The following is a 22,206-nucleotide window of genomic DNA, read 5'->3' on the forward strand; positions in this document are numbered from 1 at the left end:
AGATAAGGTTAGACCACAAATACAACTCACTTCAATATTTTTCATCTCTTCATGTTCTGCTAAAACTTTTAAAGATGTCCATACAAATTTGTTCCCAGCTCTCACAGGGGTTCAGATTTTGCAAGATCTGTAAGTTAATTTATATGCTGATAATTGGATGCAAAGTACCAAGTAGTAAAACAAAGTAAGTTGTGAACAATTCGGTATGAAAATTCAGGAATGATATGCTCCCAAGTTCAATTCATCAAAAAAAAACTGCCCGAAGCTAATCAAATTGATGAGAGAATCTGCAATGGCAACTCATTCATCTATAAGAATGTGACAGAATTTAGATATTTCTTTCTTCTTCTTTTTTTTTTTTCAAAAAGTGCGCCTGGTAAACTTTTTAACATGACCGGTAGCGCTGGCGCGACACGCCCACCGGTACCATGAGGACGGGGGAGACTAGAACCCGTGACCAACCCCCTGCAACAGGGAAGATTTAGCCAACTGAGCTAGGGCCCCCGCCCTTAGATATTTCTTTCTAACAACCAAGCTTGTATGACATAAAAGCTACTAATCGGATACCCCGGATTTATTCAAAAGATTACTGTGGGCAACATTGATCTTTTGGGTGGCAAAATGGATTTAGTGGACGGCTTTGAGAATTCTTCCGCCGGCTTGTGACTGGTGCGGCTAGGGCCTGCGTGCTTGAGGCCTGCTCCTTTGCGCCACTGCTGATCTCCTTTGGACGGGATCGTTCCTGCCACTGAGGTTTGGTGCTGCTGCGTGGGGGCTCGGGGAGTGTTTGCAGGTGGGTGTGGGGGTTTTGTTGAAGAGTGGGTTTGGGTCGGCTAGGGCTGCCTGGAGTGTGTAGCCTCCTTTCTTCTATTGGGCTTTGTGCATGGTTATGTGCTGGTGCCTGAAGGTAAGAAGTTTTCAGATTGGGGATAGAGTTTTTTGGGGTTTTAACATGGGGCAATCGGAGATTCTTGTGTCTTAGACTTTGTCCACCAATATGGAGATGGTTGATTCCTCCATACTGATGCGGGTGGGGGCTAAGGGCCAGACTGACAGCCTCCCATCTGGGGTGAACACTTCATCATCGAAGGGTTTTGTCTGTTTTAAGAAGATGAATGGGTGTTTAGAGCGATCTGGTGATCGACCAATTTTGGTTATTCAACCAGAGCAGATTTCAGAAGATGTAGAATACTAGGGCAAGCATGCGCTCATCTGTAAATTTTTGGGCCTCTGTCTTTCTCTTCCTATGTTGGAATCGTGGGCGCATCGGATTTGGAATCCTGAAGGGGATATGGAGATTCTTCTGGTGGCCAACAACTATTTTATGGTTATTTTTTCAAATATGACAGACGGGAATAAGGTGTTTGAAGATGGTCCATATTTCTTTAACCAAGTTGGGCTTTTTATCAAACCCTGGCACATCGGGTTTAACTCTGCTGAGGAGATTCCCTCTCGGGTTCTAGTGTGGGTTCGTCTTCCACGGCTTCCTCTGGAATTTTGGAGAGAGGATATTCTTCATTCAATCTCACTTTTGCTTGGGAAACCGATAGGGTCGGCCACACAAACTTAAGATCAAAAGGTAATTTCATATGCTCGAATTTGTGTAGAGGTTGATCTTAATAATCCGCTGCTTGATTCTGTGGAAATTTGCTTGGGCCCTACCTCATGGATTCAACAGTTGGACTATGAGACTTTACCTTTTAGATGTAGGATATGCCATGAGTACCCCGAAATAAATTTTCTCAACCATTGGATTCTATTGAGACGACCCCTAAGGATGATAAGCGTAAGGCCCCTATGCCAGAGGGATCTGTAGACAAGGAGGGTTTTATCCTAGTTAACCCACGCAATAAAGGAAAAGGGAAGAAGAGGACCTGTATGGACAGACAAAATGATGGCACTTTTAACAGGTTTAATGTTCTGGATAATTTGGTACAAAAGGAAGGCATAGCAACTGAGTTGCCCTTGGGAGATGGATCTCTTCAGAGGACCTAGGCGAGGGAGGTAAGGAGTCTAGCCCAGGTACCAGAAGAGGAACAAGGTCAACCAGTTCCTTTGGATGGATTGGATCAGGAGAAAAATTGTGACGTCCCTAGAGGGTCACAACCTAGGGGCACCCCTAATATCATAGCTTCTACGTTCCCTGGCCAGAAAGGGATGCTAGACATCACAAAAGGTACTAAAGTTGCACCTTCTTTAGGCTTACAGCAAAAACCCTTTAAAAAAGGGCCCTCAGAGAAGTCTGCTAAGAGTGGAAGGAAGACTGATCGGGAGAAGGTTAAGATGATGGGAGAGACTTTAGTTGAAGCAAGGTTTGTGAAGCCCATTGATTCCCACTTCTCGCAATCTTCCAAATGATTATTCTCTCCTAGAATGTGCGAGGGTTGAACAGCATCCCTAGACAAAAAGTTGTTCATAAATTGATAGATTCTCATTCTCTAAATATTGTGTTCATTCAGGAAACTAAGCTTACAGTTGATGATTTGGATAGCTGCGGGCCAAAGTTGTGGCCCCATGGTAGCTGGTAGGAGTGGGTGCTCAAGGTAGCTCGGGTGGACTCGCTTGTTTCTGGAATCCTAGGAAGGTGACTCCTTTGTGGTGGATTTCGAGTAGGTCCTCTATCTCTTTGATGGCTTCTCACTTTGAGACGGGAGAAAGGTGCATGTTCTCCAATATTTACGCTCCTAATGATTTGGTGCGTAAATCTCTTATGTGGTCACATATCACCTTTGTTCACTCCTTAGATCCTGTCCTCCCTTGGATTGTGGTTGGAGACCTTAATGTTGTTACTAGTTTAGAGGAAAAGAGAGGTGGGATTGCTCGATTCGGCCCTTCTTCAAGTATGCTTATAGCTAATATTGGTTCTTTGAACCTCGTTGATGTTAAACCTGGCTCTAGTACATTCACCTAGAATAACAGGAGTGGGACAGAGGCCATTTCGGAAAGGCTGGATAGGTTCCTTGTTTCTTGTTTTTGGATCGATATCAGATAGTCTACTAGATCAGAAGTTCTTGATTGGAGTGAATCTGACCACTGGCCTATTAAGCTTTTTGTCACTCCTTTTAAGGCTTCTAAAAATCCCTCTTTCAAGCTTCAGCTGATGTGGTTGAGGGATCCCTCTCTACAAGATCTTATGATAGCCTGGTGGCATGAAGGCAAGCCTCTTCATGGCACCTCCATGTTCTCCTTTGAGAAGAGGCTTCAACATGTGAAATTCAGACTTAAAAAGTGGAACAAACAGTGCTTTAGGAATCTTCAAGACCAATTGCAAGCAGCCCAGGCTAGGCTGGACATTGTCACTCGTCAAATTAGGGACCAAGGAAGGACTCTAGATTTAATTTCTGCAAAATCCTCAGCTCTAAGGGCATTAGAGGAATGGGAGCTTCAGGAGGAAATCTCTTGGAAGCAGAAGTCTCGTGTGAATTGGTTGCAAGAGGGAGACAAAAAAACTGCTTTCTTTCATAACACAATTAAGGCTCGCAAGTCTGGTAATTCTATCTCTTCTCTCATTTCTGCTTTTGGAGATCAACTCTCTTCCAAAGAGGTGATTTCTCTAGAGGCCATTAGATACTTTTCCCAACTCTTCTCTAAGGAGGAACCTTGTTCAATGGTGGAGACAAGGACTATTTTAGATTGCATTCCCCAATTTGTTTCTAGCAATATGAACAGGATTTTATTAAGGCCTATTTTCCTTGAAGAACTGGAAAAGGTGGTTTTTGGTATGAAGAAAGGTAAAGCCCCGGGCCCGGATGGTTTTACCATTGAATTTTTCCAAGATTTTTGGAAGATTATTAAATTTGATCTTCTGGAAGTAGTCCAGGAATCACATCAAAACAAACAAATGCTCAACTCTTTGAATGCTACCTTCCTAGCTCTCATTCCCAAGATTGACGGGGCAAACAGTTTGGATCAGTTCAGACCTATTGCTTTATGCAATGTCACTTACAAAATTATCACCAAATTGATTGCTGAAAGGCTCAAGCCTTATTTGGCTACTTTGACATCCAAGGAACAGGGAGGCTTTGTTGGTGGTAGACAGATTCTTGATGGGGTGGTTATTGCTTCAGAGGCTATCCACTCTATGGCTATGTCTAAGGAAAAGGTTATGTTTATTAAGTTGGATTTAGCAAAAGCATACGACTGGGTTAGCTGGGAATTCTTGGCTCGTGTGCTTCTGGCTTTCAGATTTGATATGGAATGGGTTGATTGGATTCTCAGTTGTGTGACTTGCCCATCCTTTTTTGTTCTTATTAATGGAGAACCTACTGAGCTTTACTCTGCTTCTTGGGGACTTCGACAAGGGGATCCTCTCTCTCCATATCTCTTTATTATTATGGTAGAGGGCTTAGGTAGGTTTATAAAATTTCAAGCCGAGTAGGGCTTGTCCATGGGTGGAAGTGGAACAATAATATTCCAATGTACATGCACCTCCAATTTGTGGATGATACTGGACTGATGGGCTTGGCTACTATAAATGAGGCAAGAAATTTCAGAATGATATTAGACACTTATTTGAAAGCTTATGGGCAGAAAATTAATGAAGGTAAGTCATCTATTTATTTCTTTAATACTCCACAGCCGATCTAGCTCAAGATTGCCAGGATTCTCAGGTTTCAAATTGGCTCTCTTCCTTTGATTTATCTTGGAGTCCCCTTAGCTTTGGGGACTCGGTTGGAGGAATATTGGCAAGATCTTTTGGACAAATTTCGTAGCAGGGTGAGCCATTTGACTCGTGGGTGGCTCTCTTCCACTAGGAGAGTTATCCTTCTCAAGACAATGATTCAAGCTCTTCCCATTTACAGGTGTCTTGTGCAAGCTCCTCCCATTGGGGTTATGAAAGAAATTGATGCTCTGTCTCAACAATTCTTTTGGTCAGGCAATCTTCTCTCTTCTCAGTGGAGCTTAGTCAATTGGGACACAGTTTGCTTGCTGAAGTTTATTGGGGGTCTGGGCCTTAAATGTATGGCTCTTGGTGTCAAGGCTTTAGTTGCTCAGTTATAGTGGAGGTGGTGCAATAATCAAGATCTGGATTGGGCTAAGCTTCTGGCCTAAAAGTACTTTTCGGGAGTGGAGTATCAGGATATTCCTAGATTGGCTCTAGATGGAAAGGGTTCCTTTATTTGGGATACTCTTAAAAAGGGAGCTCCTCTTATCAAGGAAGGCCTTTCCTGGATATGTAATGAGGGATCCAGTGCATTATTTTGGCACGACTCTTGGGATGGCCATCCTCCCATTCTTTCCAGTTACCCTCACTTCCAAGCTCTTTGTCAGATTTTTACTGCTGCAGGATGGATTGAGGTGGCTCATTTCAAGACTGTCAAACAGTGTGGATCCGTGGATGTGGCTTGTTGGAAGGATCCTAGTGAGTGGCCTTTGGGGGGTTCCTTAGAGATTCAGGCTGATCTAGCTAGTCTCCTCTCTAATAGGTTGTGCAGCTCCTCTAAGGACAAGGATATCCTTGCTTGGGGTCCAAGTCCTAAAGGCAAGTTCAGTGTGGCCCAAGGTTATGCTTAGCTGGACAATCAATGTCATGGAATAATTGAAGTTCCCTGGTGGAAGAAGGTCTAGAATAAATTCTCTTGGCCAAAGTGTAATTTTTCTTATGGCTCGTTGCTCAGAAGAAATGTCTTACTTGGGATAACCTTCAGAGAAGAGGGTTCCAGGGCCCTTCTCTCTGTTCCCTCTGTATCTTGAATGGAGAGAGTGTTTCTCACTTATTCTTCTTATGTCCTCTCTCTAGAGAAATCTAGCATAAGTGGTGGGGGGTATGGTGTCATGGGTGCATTCATACTGAGTCTTTTATTGAATTTTGAGATAGCCTTGGCAAACCTCTGGCAAAAACAATGTTCCTTCAGGTGGCTTGGGCTGTTGGACCTACTTTTATTCTTTGGAATATTTGGCTAGAACGTAATAGCAGGATTTTTTGTAATTCTAGTTTGGGAGTCACTAATCTGTGGCAGATGATTCTGAGCAGACTCCAGGAAACTATCTATGCCAAGTGTGATATGATTGAACCTGTGGACCCTGATACTATAGTATTGTCAGGAATTTGGGACTGGCGGACAAAGGATCGAGATGTACAAGCGGTAAGAGATCTCAGCCACTCAAGAGAAAGGTTTGTAGGGTGGGAAGCTGGAGACCGCCACCGATGGATATGCTTAAAATTAATACTAATGGATCTTCCCGCAAGAACCCTAGGCAGGCAGGTGTGGGGGGGATTGGAAGAGGTAAAGATGGTAATGTTATTTTTCTGTTCTCTGTTTTTAAAGGAGTTCATTCCAATAACTTGGAGGCTTTGGCCATTAAGATAGCTATTGAGCGGGGATGCTCTTTAGGTTGGAGGAAGATGTTGTGTGAGTCAAATTCTTATATTGTTGTGGATATGATTAATAACCAGAGTGTGGATGATGTTAACTAGCAATTAGCCTCTATTATTCGAGAGATTCTTTATTTGAGTAGCTTTTTGGATTGAATCTCTTTCTATCATATTCCTAGGGAATGGAATGGAGTGGCTGATGTCTTCGCAAAATGGGCGTCGGAGAAAGGAGATGGTTGGGATATTTCAGGAAGGGATGGACTTCCTGCTAAGTATATTGGGACTTTTGAGCAGTTAGTGGAAAATGATAGAATTTAATTGTTCTTGTGTTTGAGTCTGGTTCTTTTCGGCCTGAGGCTTTCTGTAATTTTTGACTTTGATTGAATAAATTTTTACCCCTTTTTTCAAAACATTGATCTTTTGATAAATTTGAATGGAGAGTTCGAGTGAGAAGCTGGATGCGGACAACGGTCATGGGCTATGGACTACTACAATGATTTGAAGCAAGAGGATGAAGATGGAAACACGGATGATCATGTGGGTCCTGTCATTTATGGTGAAGCTCCTATGGTTCACAAGACCCACAAAGGAAACTGGGGGGAGATGGGGCGTCACATGCAGAGAATAGTGCTCGAGGTGCTGCCCCCCCATGTGAATCTAATGTTGTGATGTGGAGCCCAATCAGACTCGGAGGTTTATTCAACGCAGTTTCCCCCCAAATTATTTCTATAGGGGTCAAGGGGCAACGCCCCAAGTGCACTCCTTGTTGTAGTACAGGGTGGGGTCGAGGGGAAATGCCTCTGCAGGGGTAAGCCAAAAATGACTCTACTATTGTAAAAGGTTTCGGCTGTTATTTTTTCTATTGGACGACTTATTCTAGCCCTATTTTTGTAAGCCGCAAAAAGCTTGTATAAAATGGCTTAGGGTTAGGGATCTCATAATGTACGATGATATTGTAGCTTCTTGCGGCAGTATTGAGCTGTAAGGGATTGCGGATTGTAATCAATGGATAATAATAATATTAGACTTGTTGTTGGTGGACGTACCCAGGGATTGGGTGAACCACATTAAATCCTTGTGTCTTGTGTTTTCTTCTGTGCAATTTATTATTTTCTGATATTGGTTAAATTTGCATGTAATTGTTATTTATGTCTATGGTTTATCCTAACATCTAATGAGGTGGATCAAGGTACTATGGAGAAAGGACCTCTTTGGTCTTCTTTATTTGGTAAAAAGCCTGCGGGTAAGTCATTGTTTCCACCTGTCACTTCTAATTCTTGTTAGGAAAAAGGGGAGTTTCAAGTTTTTATCCTAGATCCCATTGTGGATTATTCGATATCATCAATGGAATTTACCTTGGTAAATTTTTGGAGTTGAGACCAAATATTTAAAATCTAAGGTCTATGGTCAAAAGGAAATGGGCCCTTCGTGGTTAAGAGGACATTGTGGCTATGTCAAGGGGCTTCTTTTCCTTTCTTTTTACTTGTAAGGAAGACATGAACATGGTGTTATGTAGGGGTCTGTAGTCGTTTGGGAAAAGCACCTTGACTGTTAAGAAGTGGGAATTTAATATGGATCTTTCTAATGCCTTTTTCCTCACAACCCTTGTGTGGGTATCACTTTCAGGTCTCCCATTGGAGTTTTGGCAAAAGGATGTTTTCAAAGGTCTGGCAAGGTCTTTTGGAGAATTATTGGCTATAGATAATATGACTGCTGCTAAGACAAGGCTGTTGTATGCAAGAATATGTGTGAAGGTTCATCAACTTAAGGATCTTCCTTAGAAGATTGATATAATTTCCAAACTGGGTATATGGTCTTAGGAAGTGGAATTTGAAGACCTGCCAAATGCTTGCTTTTATTGTAAAAAGGTGGATCATTGGGCCAAAAAATGTCCAAACAAACTAAAGGCAAGTAAAAAAGAAGAAAGCCCAAGTGGATAAGAAAATGGTATGGAAACCTAAGACTAGGCAGGATAAAGGTCTTAAAGAAGATTCTCTAGCAAACCCTCAAGAGAAAGCCTCTAAGGAAGCTGAAGAAAAGAAAGTTAATAATGATGGAGAGGTGATAGCCCAAGATGAGGCGAATGTTGGAGTGAAGGATGGAGCTATTGTTCTAACCTCCATGGATGGGAATGATGGTAAGGAAGTTTAGCTGGGTAAGCCGAAATTGAAGGGTATATGCATGGTGAAAATTGTCAAATTGAAATTGCTCTACTTGCTGAAGTTCAGGAACCTATCTTAGAGTTGTCGACTCCGAAGTGGGGTATTGAGGAAGGGGAAATCACTGAGAATGAAAATGAAGATCAAGATGGAACTCTAGGGAGCAGAGTTGAAGATTCGTTACAAGGGGAAGCCCAAACTAATTCCATCTGCGAGGCTCAAAAATGTGGAATTTCAGGTGCTGATTCCCCCTCAATTAAGATTGTTATGTCAACCTATCCAAAAGACAAAGATAGTGTTGGCGAATCTCAGAATAATTTAAAGGTCAAGAAAGGCGGCCTAGTAGGAGTCGAAGACAAGAGACAGAAAAATGGAAATAGGAAGACTGATAAGGAAGGGGAATCTTCCTCCTCATCTTTGATTGGGATGTCAACTAGAAGAAAGCTTTGGGATGTCAACTAGAAGAAAGCTTTCTGAGTTGGCTTCCCCGATTGTAAAAGGTGTTGGTTCTCCAGGAAAAGTTGGAAGTAAAAGCTTGAAGAACAAAAGAGAACAAGAGAGTATACAGAATATAGTTGATGGAAAACAGGCTACTATTCTGGAATATACCCCACGAAAGAAATGAAAATCATATCATGGAATATAAGGGGGCTAAATAGCCACCATAAAGTTGATGTGGTTAAAAGTTTGGTCCGAGATCATAAACCGGATATTCTTCTACTTCAGAAGACTAAGATGGACAAGGAAAAAGCGGAAAGATTAGGCCTTTTAAAAATTGTGGTGTTACGGCTAGCAGTTCGGAAGGGGCATCTGGAGGCACAATGGTGATTTCAAATCAAGCTGTGTTGAATGGTCAAATCATTGATTCTAGTAAGCATTTGTTGGTTCTTAAGCTCCATCACTCCAACTTAGATGTAAACTAGATTCTGGTTAATATCTATGCACCAAATAATAAGAATGCTAGAAAAAAGTATTGGGACTATTTATCTTCTTTAAAGAGGAAGATTGATGTTGGAAGTTGGATCTTAATGGGGGATTTTAATGTGCCCCTCTATTATCATGAAAAAATGTGAGGTAATCTTAGTCAATTACAAGGTAGACTTGATCTCATGGATCTTATTATTCAAGAAGCCTTAGCGGACATGGACCTCCAAAGAATCAATTTTACCTAGAGTAATAAAAGGGGGGGGGGGGGAGAGCCACATTCAAGCTCATCTTGATAGGGTCATCATTTCTCCTGATTGGATGTAGAATTTTGTCTATTCTTTATCTTTCATTCCTAAGGTGGCTTCATATCACTTTCCTCTGGTTTTTGTTGCTGATACGTTTTCTGGGAGAAGTTCCCCTTTAGATTTGAAAAAACGTGGATCCAACACCCGAATTTTTTGCATGACTTTGAAAGCTGGTGGAACATTAAGGTGGAGGGGTCTACTCTCTTCAGAGTGGCCAAGAAGCTGAGATTTGTCAAAGATTTGGTGAAAATATGGAATAAATGGTCTTTTGGGGATATTTTTCAGCAAAAGACTTCCTTGAAAGAAGATGTAAAGGAGATTCAAGATAGAATTCAAGTGGAAGGGTACACTAATGATCTTGTAGAAGAAGAAAATGCAAAGTTGGTCAAGTACCATGATTTAGTGGCAAAGGAAGAGGTTTTTTGGAGACAAAGATAAAGGTCTATATGGCTAAAGGAAGGAGATACAAATTTGAAGTACTTCCACCTAACAACTATGAAACATCGGGCAGCAAGCAGAACTTCCAGGCTAAAGATTGATTCTAGAGATATTTCGAATGAGGAGGAAATTACTAAAGAAATTGTGGCTTTCCTTTCTTCCTTATTAACTTCAAACCAAAGTCTTTCATAGGTAAGACAGGATGAAATTTTGGAATTTATTCCCTCCTTAATTTCTGAAGAGTAGAATAAAATGCTGGTGGCTATCCCCTCAGTTGAGGAAATAAGGCATTTTTTTCTTTTGAGGGGGACAAATCCCCGGGGCCAAATGGGTTTTCTATGTTTTTCTTCCATATTCTTTAGGATGTGATTGGTAAGGATATTTGTCATGCGGTTAAGAAGATTTTTTGGGGCTAGCAAAATGTTATAAGAGATTAATTCCGCTTTCTTTTGCCTAATTCCTAAGAAGGTTGGTGAGGAGTCCTTCAATTCTTTCAAGCCTATCAATCTTTGTAACTCGATCTATAAGATCATTTCTAAAGTTTTGACTATGAGGATCCTTAAAGTTCTCCCAAATTGTATTTCTTAGCAGCAAAATGGATTTGTACCTGGAAGACAGATTCTAGAGTCCATTATTGTGGTTCATGAGAATATCCACTCCATGGTGACTTCTAATACTCAAGGATTTGTTATGAAAGTGGATGTGTCTAAAGCCTATGATCGAGAGGAATAGAGCTTCCTTTTTAAAGTTCTTAAGGCCTTCGGTTTTGGTGAAAGGTGCATCATACTTATTTCTCAATTGGTAACTACTTCCTCTATGGCAGTTCTTGTTAATGGGGCCTCTTCTCTCTTTTTCAAACCCACTAGGGGGTTGAGGCAGGGGGATCCTATTTCCCCTATTCTGTGCACTATAATGGCTGAATGTTTGGGAAGACATATTGGGGGTCTTTTGAACAAGGGAACCATTCATGGTATTATGCCTTCATCTAACCCTATGTCTTGTTCTCACGAACAATTTGTTGATGACTCGATTTTTATGGGTATAGTGGGAAGCCAGGAGCTTTAAGAGGGCCCTCAATCTTTACTCTAATCATAATGCCTCTGGTCAGAAGATTAATTGGGAGAAAAGTTCTATCTTTTTCATTAATACTCCTCTTCCAAGACAGGTGAAGATTGCTAGTACTATGGGATGTGTTATTGCTTCACTGCCAAGAACTTATTTGGGTCTTCCTTTAGGTTTAAAGCCACCTAAGTCATTTTAAAATTCTCTTGTGGATAATTTTAATAGGAAGCTAGCATGCTGGAAAGGAAATTGTCTTACCAAGCTGGTAAAATAAAAATTACATTGCTGAAATACTGCCTCCAAAGTTTACCGACCTATGCCCTAAGTCTCTTTAGAATTCCAACAAAGTATGTTCATGCTATTGAAAGAATTTAGAAAAACTTTCTTTGGATGGGGACAAAGGAAAAGAAAAGAATGTCTTTGGTGGCTTGAGACTTATTGTGTAAGCCGAAGAGTTTAGGTGCTCTTGGTATTAGGCCTTTGAGAATAATGAATAGAGCTCTTCTTGCTAAGCAAGGTTGGAAAGTCTTTGAGGAAACCAAGGAATGGAATAAGATTTGCAAACATAAGTATTTGTTTAATACATCTATCCAAGAGTTCCTTAATTCCCCCTCGGTTTCCAATGCTTCTTCCATTTGGAATGTGGTTTGAGGGGTTAAGGAGATTATGGCTTTAGGGAGTAGATGGAAGGTGGGTGATGGAAGGAGAGTGAAGAAGAGTGAAGTTTTGGGAGGATTGTTGACTTCTAGACTATCCTCTGGATAGTGCTTTTAATGATCGAGACACAATAGAGAGGTGCAAATAGAGATTTGGAGACTATGTTTCTAATTATTTGAACAATGGGAATTGAGTGAATATTGTGGAAATTAATCCAGACCTTGGACTTATTCAAAATTCTCTCAATTCTGTAAGTATTAATCAAAATTCTCAAGATTCTCTTATTTGCAGAATCCATCCAAATGGGAATTACAAAGTGGCTTTAGATAGTTCCACTCCATGGTAAGGCGTGGATGAGAGGTCTTGTTCCTAAGATCAAAATTTTCTATGGATTGCTCTTCAAAATAAAATATTGACTATTGATAATTTGAATAAAAGAGGTTTCCAGTTGGTTAATAGATGTATCATTACAAGAAAGATGTGGAAAACATTGACCATTTGTTCATCCATTTAGCTTTAGTCAAGAGGTATGGAAGATTGTTCTAGATTATTGGAAAGTGACCTATATTCATGATAATAATTTGACTAATAGTTTTAGGAGCTGGAAATGTCCTATGAAAGGTACTAAAGTCAATGTTCTATGGAACTTCTCTCTCCCTCATTTGCGCTAGGGCATCTGGAAAGATAGGAACAATCGTTTCTTCAAGGACAAAGATTCCCCAACTTGGGTGGTGGGTCAAAAAATCATTACGGCAATTAAGGAGAATTTCATCTCCTGCAATGGAGGAAAAATGGATTTCAATATCGTGGACCCAACCATGAATATCTTTGTTAAAACTAATTCTAAAAGAGAGGATGTTGGTTGGCTTTCCCCTCCGAATAGATGGCTAAAAGAAAATTTTGATGGGTATGCGAAAGGAAGCCCGAGAAGGGCTGGTTGTGGAGGAGTTTTGAGGGATTACTATGGGAGAGTTGTTAATGCTATTGCAGTCCCCATTGGCATTTCCTCTCGTCATATTGCACAGGCAATGGCTGCACTTTATATGGTTAGAATGGCAGTGGAAACTAAATAATGAAAAATCTGGCTAGAAGGTGACTCTCTTAACATAATTAATTCTTAAATAATAAAAATTGTATTTCATGGACTATTGAAGCTAGTATCATGGAAATAAAGGGGCTCTTAAATAATTTTAATAAAGTCCATATTTCTCATAGCTACCAAGAAACTAATAATGTGGCTGACTGGATCGCTACTATTGCCGTCAACACTGGGAGACAGATGACATGGAGGGAGGACTTAAGTGCCCATACGGAGCTTACGGAATTATTAAGGTTTTATGTGACTAACTCTAATGTGGGGAGGAATTAATATTTTTTCTACAAACTGTGGGAGCATTGGTAATAATGAAACGATTCATCAAAATTTGGGCGAGTACCTTTTCATTATTATCATATTAATGAGGCACGTATTCTGGTGCTAGTGAAGGAGTGTTTAGGTCTTAAAAGTTGTTATTTTTTCATCCTTTTTGTGAGTGTCATTTTCTTCTCTGCAAAAGATCTATGTTTTTCTAGCCTAGAAAATGGAAGGTGAGCCAAGAAAGCAAGAGCCATCAGATTGCAAGGCATGGAAGGAGAATCAGCCTGTTTAGAAGCAGCTGAAAAAAGGTAAGGTTACCTACTATCTGGAAAAACTCCATGGTTATAAGCTGCATGTTATAGAGGAGTTCTTTAAAAATTGGTCTAGTGAGAATATTACTATGTATGAGGTTACTATTACTTTAACTGAGGAATTTCTTGCTGAGATAACTGGTCTTCCTTATTAAAACTTGAGCCCAGAAATCTGATGAAAAACAGCAATAAAGAAACCATAAAAGAGATATAACCAACACCACAAGATATCCTAGGAAAACCCTTTGAAAATGAAGGGAAAAACCCAGCCACATAACAAAAGATCATTATATTGATAATATGAATTCAAGTGTACAATACCTATCGCTTGATACGATATATAAAACTTAAGGAGAGACTCTTCACATTCCAACCGAAGGTCTCTCCAAATTTCCAAAATATGACTCTTTATTTTAAATTACAATTATAACTCTTCAAATTTCCATGCCTCAACGCATGTCGAATGATACGTGTCATTACAATTTAAACATAAGTGTCATTTTCAGCATAAGGTAACAATAACTGTAATAGCATCCATATTTCCAGAGATAAAGATCTCTATCGCAGCTACGATCTTCAACATTCTGAACATGGGGATTAAGTTTAAAAAGGAAACAAAAATTTCCAATGCAGCTTTGAAGAAATTTCCAAAAACCCCAGAAGAGGAGAAGAAACTGATTAAACTGATTAAGGTGGGGGATTTTCTGGACTTAGACCATTTTAAGGAGATTTGGCTGGACATTCTTTCTTGTGTTAGCGAGTATTTCATTCTTGATGGAAGGTCTAAAAGAGTTCACAATTACCAATTTGTTTTCTTAAACCATTTTAGGTACAAGGACAGGATTTCGTTTCCGTTTTATTTGAAATACTCTCTCCTTCAAGGGTTAAGGGCTCACTATAAAAAAGCGAGTAGGCATGTTCTTCATGAGGGTTTCATATTGTTGATTGCAAAATATTGCAGAGATAGGGCTCCTGGGGCATTAATGTTGGTTATGAAGAAAAAAGGGAAATTGATTAAGGGTGCTCTGGAGAAAGCTGATGTCAAAAAAGCGAAAGTGGAATTTGAAGGTAAAAGAACTGCTCGAGCTACTGGCATGGAGACTAAGTTGGAGACTAGGTCTAATGATATGGAAGAGGAGGTGTAGAAATTAGAGAAAAAGAGGAAAACAGGAGTTGGCAAGAAGAAATTTGAAATTCCGGAAAAGGATACAGACTCAGATGATGACATGGAAGCTAAGGTGGAAGGAAAAACGAAGAATGTGGGATGTCAGGGTGAAGAGGTTGTTAAAGATAGTGGTGGGTGTAGTTCAAATAATGATGGATACTCTGGTAGCCAAGAGGAGGCGTCAATTAAAACCTAAGTCACAAGGTTCGCCGAATTTTCGGCTTTGAATTCAAAATTTGGCGAACTTAAAAAATAATTTAAAAATTTGTATAAATTTGTGTTAAGTTCGTACAGCAAGGAAAAAAAAATCTAGCTCATCGGAATACAAATCATTTGGTTCACAGCCTAAGCTTCGTCGCCATTGTTGTTGTTTGCTCTCTGCCTGAGCCATCGTCACTACTATTTTCGTCTCTTCTCCGCCTGGCTGTCGTCACCAATATTGCCTTCTTTGCTTGGGCCGCCATCGCCACTATCGTTGTCTCTTTGCAAGCCAGCCAAAAATACCTTTTGACGGTGAGCTCAATCGTTACAATAATGTGCTTTTTTTGCACTTTGGTTGCAAACAACGATCCGGCAAACTCACTCGAACTTTTCACGGGAAGAATAATATATTAGGTTTTTTTTGGATGTTTAAGATACATTTTGCTTTATGTTTTTATTCTTATTGATATTAGAAGATTTAAGCTTATTTATAATTATTAAATTTATCTTTATTAATTGTGAATACAATATTAATATTTTATATATAATTTATTTATTATTACATCAATGTGTCAACAAATTGGACATTTGCTTATTTTATTATTTTTCATTTTATTTTGTAAAGTTAAAATAAAAAATTAATGAATTTATATTTTTGGTTTTAATTAATATAATTGGTGATTTTACTTTGTTTAATGTTTTATAAAATAGTTACTAGCATTATTTTGATTTTAGAAGTCAAAAGAATAAAATGAAAACAAATTATTGGATATACTATTATACATATTTAATCTTTTATATCTATAAAGCGAATTTAATATCGAATTTTTTTCGATTTTTTATCCTTGCCAAACTTCATCCAAATTTTATAGTTGCCGAACTTGAACTCGAACTCGAACCTTGTGACTTAGATTAAAACCATGAGAACTGAGAGATCGGGGTGAAGAGCTTGTTATAGATAGTGGTGGGTGTAGTTCAAACAATGATGGACACTCTAGTAGCCAAGAGGAGGCGTCGATTAAAACCATGAGAGCTGGGAGTGGGTCAAATAAAATGTTTGATAGTAGGGCTGATACCAGCAAAACCCCAGATTTGGAAAAGAGAAACCATGATGGATCTCAGAAGGTCCTCTTGTCATAGTCTAGGGATATTCCCATGAAGGATTTTTCCTTGGGTAATGAGAGTAGGAAAGATATGGAGCTGACTGAGAATAAGAAGGGGGATTTGCAGGAAATACCAGGCAGCCCACTTAACAAACCTATGGAGGATGTGACTGAGATGGGCCATTATGTGGAGTCGGATGATAATATTATTGCTGACAATGAGAAGACTCTGTTAGAGGATACTATGGACACTAGGCCAGAGGATCTAAATATGGGACAATGTGGTGAGAATGTTAATTATGTGATTGACGACCCCAATGAGATGGCTGGGAAGGAGCTGAGTGGTAATCTTGAGTTTCTCCATAAGGCTAAGATGCATGCTGACTTATCCCTCATTGTTGACACGTGGACCTATAATGGAATAAATTCTCTGAGAAACATGTTCAGGGATCTGTAAGGCAATTGGAAGAAGAAAAGAAAAATGGAATGGAGCTGGAAGCAAAGGTTGGGGACATTCCTGGTAAGCTCCTAGACTATGAGGCCAAACTTAGGCAGCTTGTTAAGAACAGTGAGCAGAACATGAATGCGGTAACTTCCAGCTTGTGTGCTGCAGCTGCTAGCTTGGGAAGGAGAAGTGCGGATGAGATTGTTTCTCCGATGGCTATTTCTCTCGATGGAGGTCCTAGCAAGCGCAAGCAAAGCACTAAGAAGGCTATTGAAGCTAGTCTGGGACTGCTAAAGAATCTATTGAGAAAGTGGCTAAAATTGGTAAGAACCTGGCTAAAGCAGAGAAAGAGCTCGTCTGAGGGGGTTTTGGTTTCCTTTTTGGTTCTGTGGTTCTTTTTGGTCTGTCATCTGGTACTGATTACTGGTTCTTGTCATAGTATCTGGTCGGTACTGCTGGTCTTTGTCCCTTTTACAGCAGTAAGGTGTTCCCCTTTGGGGATTTTGTCTTGTATTGTAATGATTTTTATCTGAGGTTTCCAGTCCTTGTAAAACCTGTTTATTTTGCTGATACTTTGAACTTTATGCTTTTTCTTGGTTAATTGTTGTATGGGGTTTCAGGTCCCCTCAAAACTTGTTTTTGCATTAATCAAAAAATATTGATCTTTTGATTTTTTTAGTTACATAAAACATGGAAAGCTAAAAAGTTAATGTTAAATGAACTCTAATATAAAATAGAAATTGCATCCTATAGGACACAGATAAAGAAATCTGGCATACCCTATATGATCTGCAGAAGAACGATCCAATCCACTACATCCAGCCCAAGTTGATCCACGGAAGAAATTTCCACCTCCAACCACTATCGCAACCTGAAGTAAAATTAGCCAAAAAATACCCAATAAATTAAAATTATAAATATATTATGCAATCTAAAGGATGATCCATCACATCACTTGCAAAATTCCAAAGAACTTTTGGTAATACCAAAAGCTGAGAGAGGAAAAAGAATTAAATCAATTTATAGAAAATATAGTGTCTCCAGTATTTTAATTTTTAATACCTCAACGCCAAGATGAGCAACAGAAGCAACCTCTCTAGCAATTGCCATCGCTATCTGAAGAATAAAATCCAATTCTTTGGTAAAACATTGCTCATAAATACACAGGTCTGCATGACTAGATTTCACAATAAAACAGAAAACCTAAAAAGCCACTAAGCCCTTAAATACACCAACATAAAACAGAAAACCTAAGAATCTACTAACAGATTGCTCGAAAGGTCAGATGCGTCACATATAAGTTACTGTTACTACATAAGCCAATAATAATAACACGTTTAAGAGTTAGAGGCTTAACATTTTTTCTGTCACATCTCAGCTCCCTGTTGAACATTTTTCCCAAAAAATCCTCTTAATATTTACATCTCCATTTTTCCACCATTAAGCAATATTTCAAAATTAATTGATAGTTAAATTCATAATAAATCCCATCTAGATCTGCAGAGAAAAGCATCTGTTCCATGGAAAAAGGGTATATGTTACCTTTGGATCAACATTTTGTTCACCATCTCCAGCAAGTGCTTCACCACTTACTTTTAGAAGAACTCGACGCCATCTTGGAGAATCATTTGTTATATTTTTAAGGGGAGTTGTACTAGGTATCTGCAAACTGTCAAATATGAATGGATAACACCAATTCATGTGCACATTCTAAAAATAAAATAAACCAAAGAAAATTTCCAAAGAACTCACTTTAAAATAAGAAATTTGTTCAAGAGGTCAATTTCAATCAAATCTACAACAAAAGAGACAAAAAATGATAAAATAAAATGAATGATTCAAAATTCAAATTTTTAGAGTGAGACTTACAAGAGAGGGAATGAACATGGATAAAGAAACAAAGGAAAAACTAACTTGAACACTTCATAGAGGAGAAAAGAATATCACACCATATTACATTGACACGGCAAGCAATTTAGAAGGAAACTCTTCAAGGTATGTGTTCCCCGACTGGCTGAGAAAACAATTTTACTCGGGCCAACTTTCATTATTCTGGGACATTCAAGTCTGTTTCTAGAAATTCTGTATGTTCTAATATTTTCTTTATTCAGTTAAGCTCTTCAAATGCTTGCTCTCAAGTTTCAGAAGTTTATGGTATACTTTTGACATATTAAAACTATGGAGTATTTTTGTCAGATTTCAGTCTACTGATAGGGTAATACAGACTTATATAAAAATAATAGTACCCATTTGTGTGGATGACCTTGGTACCAGAAAAGAATTATGAATTTATTTGTATGACACTCCAATTTAATTCTCCAATGGCAAGTCACCAGACCACATTGTTCCCTATTTGCATGGACTTGAAAAATAACACAAACATCACCACCAAAAACTTAAGCAACTACAATAATATATTAGATGACCACAAACTTAAAAATTAATTTTCAGCCTTAATATTAACAATAATTACGAATCAACCTAAAAATGAGTTTGCTTGCCAAGACATATTCCCTAAAATTGAGTTTAAACTTCAACATTTTATGAGGGCAAAGAAAGAACCTCAAGTTCATATTGAAATGATAAGCAATTGTTGTCATTAACAAAAGAGAGGAATACTCCTTATTTAGAAGATCACGGAGGATCTTTCCATAACAGAAATGATCGAGAATTAAAGACAATAAGAAGTTAGTAAAACCGACTTACTGAATATAAAGTTATTATAAAACCACTTCAATGACTTAAATGACCATTATAAGCTAATAATTACAATATTAATTTAAGACCCTCCCTTAATTGTCATTCTACTAACTACCACGCAGAATTTGCTGGTCTTCAGCCACAAATGCATACAAGGATGACTCCTTTTAGAATGCTCTGTGACATGAATCTGCTGCTAGAATCCCCCTTGGACTTCTGATCAGCCAACCACTTCTTGCAAAAATAATGTACATGACCAAGTTTACCACAATGATGACATGTGATAGATTTCATATTCTTTGAAGAATCATTATTAAATTTGTCCTTCCTACTGACTGAACTTGCCTTCACCTTGGTCATTTTCAGTAAACACATGTTCCATACTAGAAATCTTGCTGTTGCTACCAAACTATTGTTTCCACTTGGCTTGCTACAAGGGCGTTTTGCACTGGTCATCAAACTTCAAGTCAACATAGAGGATGTAATGTTGAGAGTTTTGATGAAGTGCTCATAGGACCGTGGTCAGCATTTCAGCATGATAACCATCATATATCTTCTCCTTCCATCTTGCAACCAATAGCCTCTAGTTGGCTGTGAATGTCTTTGATCTTCACGAGATGTTCCTACAAAGACATCATTCATCAAAATCAAGAACAACATTTTTCAAGGAAGAAAACTCTACCTTTATCTAATGTCTCGTGCACATCCTTTCAAGTGACTCCAAATCTTGGTAGCAATCTTGTCTGATGGCACTTTTGAAGCATCTGAGTGATAACAGATAACTTAAGTAGCATAACCACTTCTCAATTATGCTTTTCAAACTTATCCTAGCCTTTATCCACAACTTGTTGGACTAATTGCCAATGCCCCTTCCAATTCACGACATGGACTAACTGCCTCTTTATGGGTCTATTTATCTCTGGCATTAGTTTCAAGCGTTTACAATTCAACCTTTTGCTGCAAAGGAAAATATGTTCCAAATAATTGGTATCAAAGTTGGGTCATGGTTCTAATCCCCTCAAGTGATGGATTGTCGGACTAATCGCCAGCGTACCCTTCAGCTCTAAGACCTCACTTGAATAAGTTTGTTTCTCGCTTTTGAATTGGAAGTTAGCAGGTCAATCTTTTGGTGCAATGGCAAACGTGTTCTAACACAGCTGTGGAATGAGTAGTTCCACCAAGAACATGTTAATTAAGACACTATCATGAAAATCCTCTAATTCCAAGTACAATAGTTTTTGCCATTGAACCTTTAAGTGCCTTCTAATTTGATGTTGGGTAATGAAGCCATCCCTCCTACTATCCAAAGACTAGAATCAGCTTCTCAAAAAACTTCAATTTTTGTTGATTTTGGCAAAAAAATTGAAGTATGATTTTTTCCGAAAATAGTACCATGATTTTGTGGAAGAATCATCAAACCCTAGCTTTATTTTTGGGAAAAATCCGTTAAAAACCTTCATTTTGAGGAAAAAATGGTAAAAAACTCATGATTTCAAAAAAAAAATCAAAAAACAGCAAGTACTCATGATTTGGAGGAAATAGAAGTCAAAACCCTAGGTCATGATTATTGTTTTAAAAAATTGCCAAAAAATAGCAACAGAAAATCATAGTTTTTAGGGAAAAAATCTACGTACCCCAAGGACACGTCCCCAACAAAAAAACCCAAGCTTCCGAGATGGGGAGACGGGTATGGGACGTCCCCCTGCCATCCCCAAAATGCCAAAAATCACAGGGGACGTTTCGGGTACTTGGGGATGCCTGGGCAAAATAAGGGGGACAGCTTGCTATCCCCAATACAAAAGGGGACATCCAGACATCCCCCGACCGTATCGGGGACGGCTATTTGTTCCATGCAAAAATAAAAAATTGTCTAGTGTATGCTTGTTGCTACTCTGTCCAAAAATCTTAGTTGGGAATATCATGTATTGTTCACAATAGATTTTTCGCTGAAGTCCTCCAAAAAATCTGCATTATCCATTTCACTTTATACTTGTTGTAACTATTGGCAAAGTGGTAATTGATCATGATTATAAACGTTTATTATCAATCAACTTTAGCGGCTCTACTTGTGCATCTGCCATGATAATTTCCCCATGCATCTTATTCCAATCTTCACATTGTAGACTGCTAACTAAGATTTTGAGCATTCAAACTTTGGTGGAAGAGCTCTCAACAAACCTTGCTCATCTTATATTTCATTACTAGCTTTTGGAAAACCTATGCTTCCCTGGTGTTTCAACAATGAATAAACATTCAAATGTTGTATGTTAAGGTTCTATAATGTTTAAATCACATGCTTTGTGCTTAGTTTCATATGAATGACATGTATATTTGCACATTTCAGTGTACATTTTAAAATTTCCCTATATATATATATATATATATATATATATATATATATATATATATATATATATATATATAGTCATCCCCGTTTGCCGTATTTCCCTATATATATAGTCATCCCCATTTGCCGTCCCCCCCCCGGTCCCCAAAGGAAACTCAGGGGGAACATAGGAAAAAATCATGCAAACATCCTCCACAATTTTTTTGTAAATTATGTAAAACCACATTTTTATGGAAAGAATCATGAGAAACCCTAGATGAAGAAAATCATGATTTTCTTAAATAATCATGCAAAACCCTAGCTTAATGCTTAGAAAAATCAATCGCGCGACAAAATGAGACTCTTCATGTAATGAGTTGGAAATATGGTAAAAACATCACGTAGGTACCACAAGCTATGAAGGTTGCGTTTACAAAGAGATAGCCGCATCATTGTGTCGCCTAGAAACATAGAACAAAAAAATAGATTAAAATGTCAGTAGCATGCAAAAACCAATTCCATAGTCAAGCCAAAATGCGAAAAAAGAGGTAATGCAAAACCAAAAAGAACTCTTGAAAATAGTGTGATTTGTAGAAGTAGTGATCCTAGGTGCTTTTAGTTGGTATAAATTTTCAAGTCTCCAAGTCGGAAAGATGAATATGAGTAATTTTGGCTTGCTAGGAAGTCTAGTCTGTTTGGGATGTGGGTGAAAGTTGGGCTGAGCTAGTCAAGGA

At 38.7% G+C, this 22,206-nt stretch overlaps 1 protein-coding gene across 1 annotated transcript in view; it reads right to left on the bottom strand.

Annotated features, from left to right (window-relative positions):
• LOC149573190 (uridylate kinase PUMPKIN, chloroplastic-like) overlaps positions 1 to 22,206 on the bottom strand; it is a 54,213-nt gene that overhangs the window by 1,724 nt on the left and 30,283 nt on the right. The window contains exons 2-4 of the mRNA XM_089814367.1: positions 17,989 to 18,115; positions 17,509 to 17,562; positions 17,226 to 17,317 (exon numbers count right to left, since the gene is read on the bottom strand). Coding sequence (XP_089670493.1) covers positions 17,226 to 17,317; positions 17,509 to 17,562; positions 17,989 to 18,115 — 273 coding nt within the window. The remainder of the gene's footprint in view (positions 1 to 17,225; positions 17,318 to 17,508; positions 17,563 to 17,988; positions 18,116 to 22,206) is intronic.

This window comes from Cupressus sempervirens, chromosome 2 (assembly GCF_028749045.1).
Source record: "Cupressus sempervirens isolate cs-2001-9-10 chromosome 2, ASM2874904v1, whole genome shotgun sequence".
Lineage (NCBI taxonomy): Eukaryota > Viridiplantae > Streptophyta > Pinopsida > Cupressales > Cupressaceae > Cupressus > Cupressus sempervirens.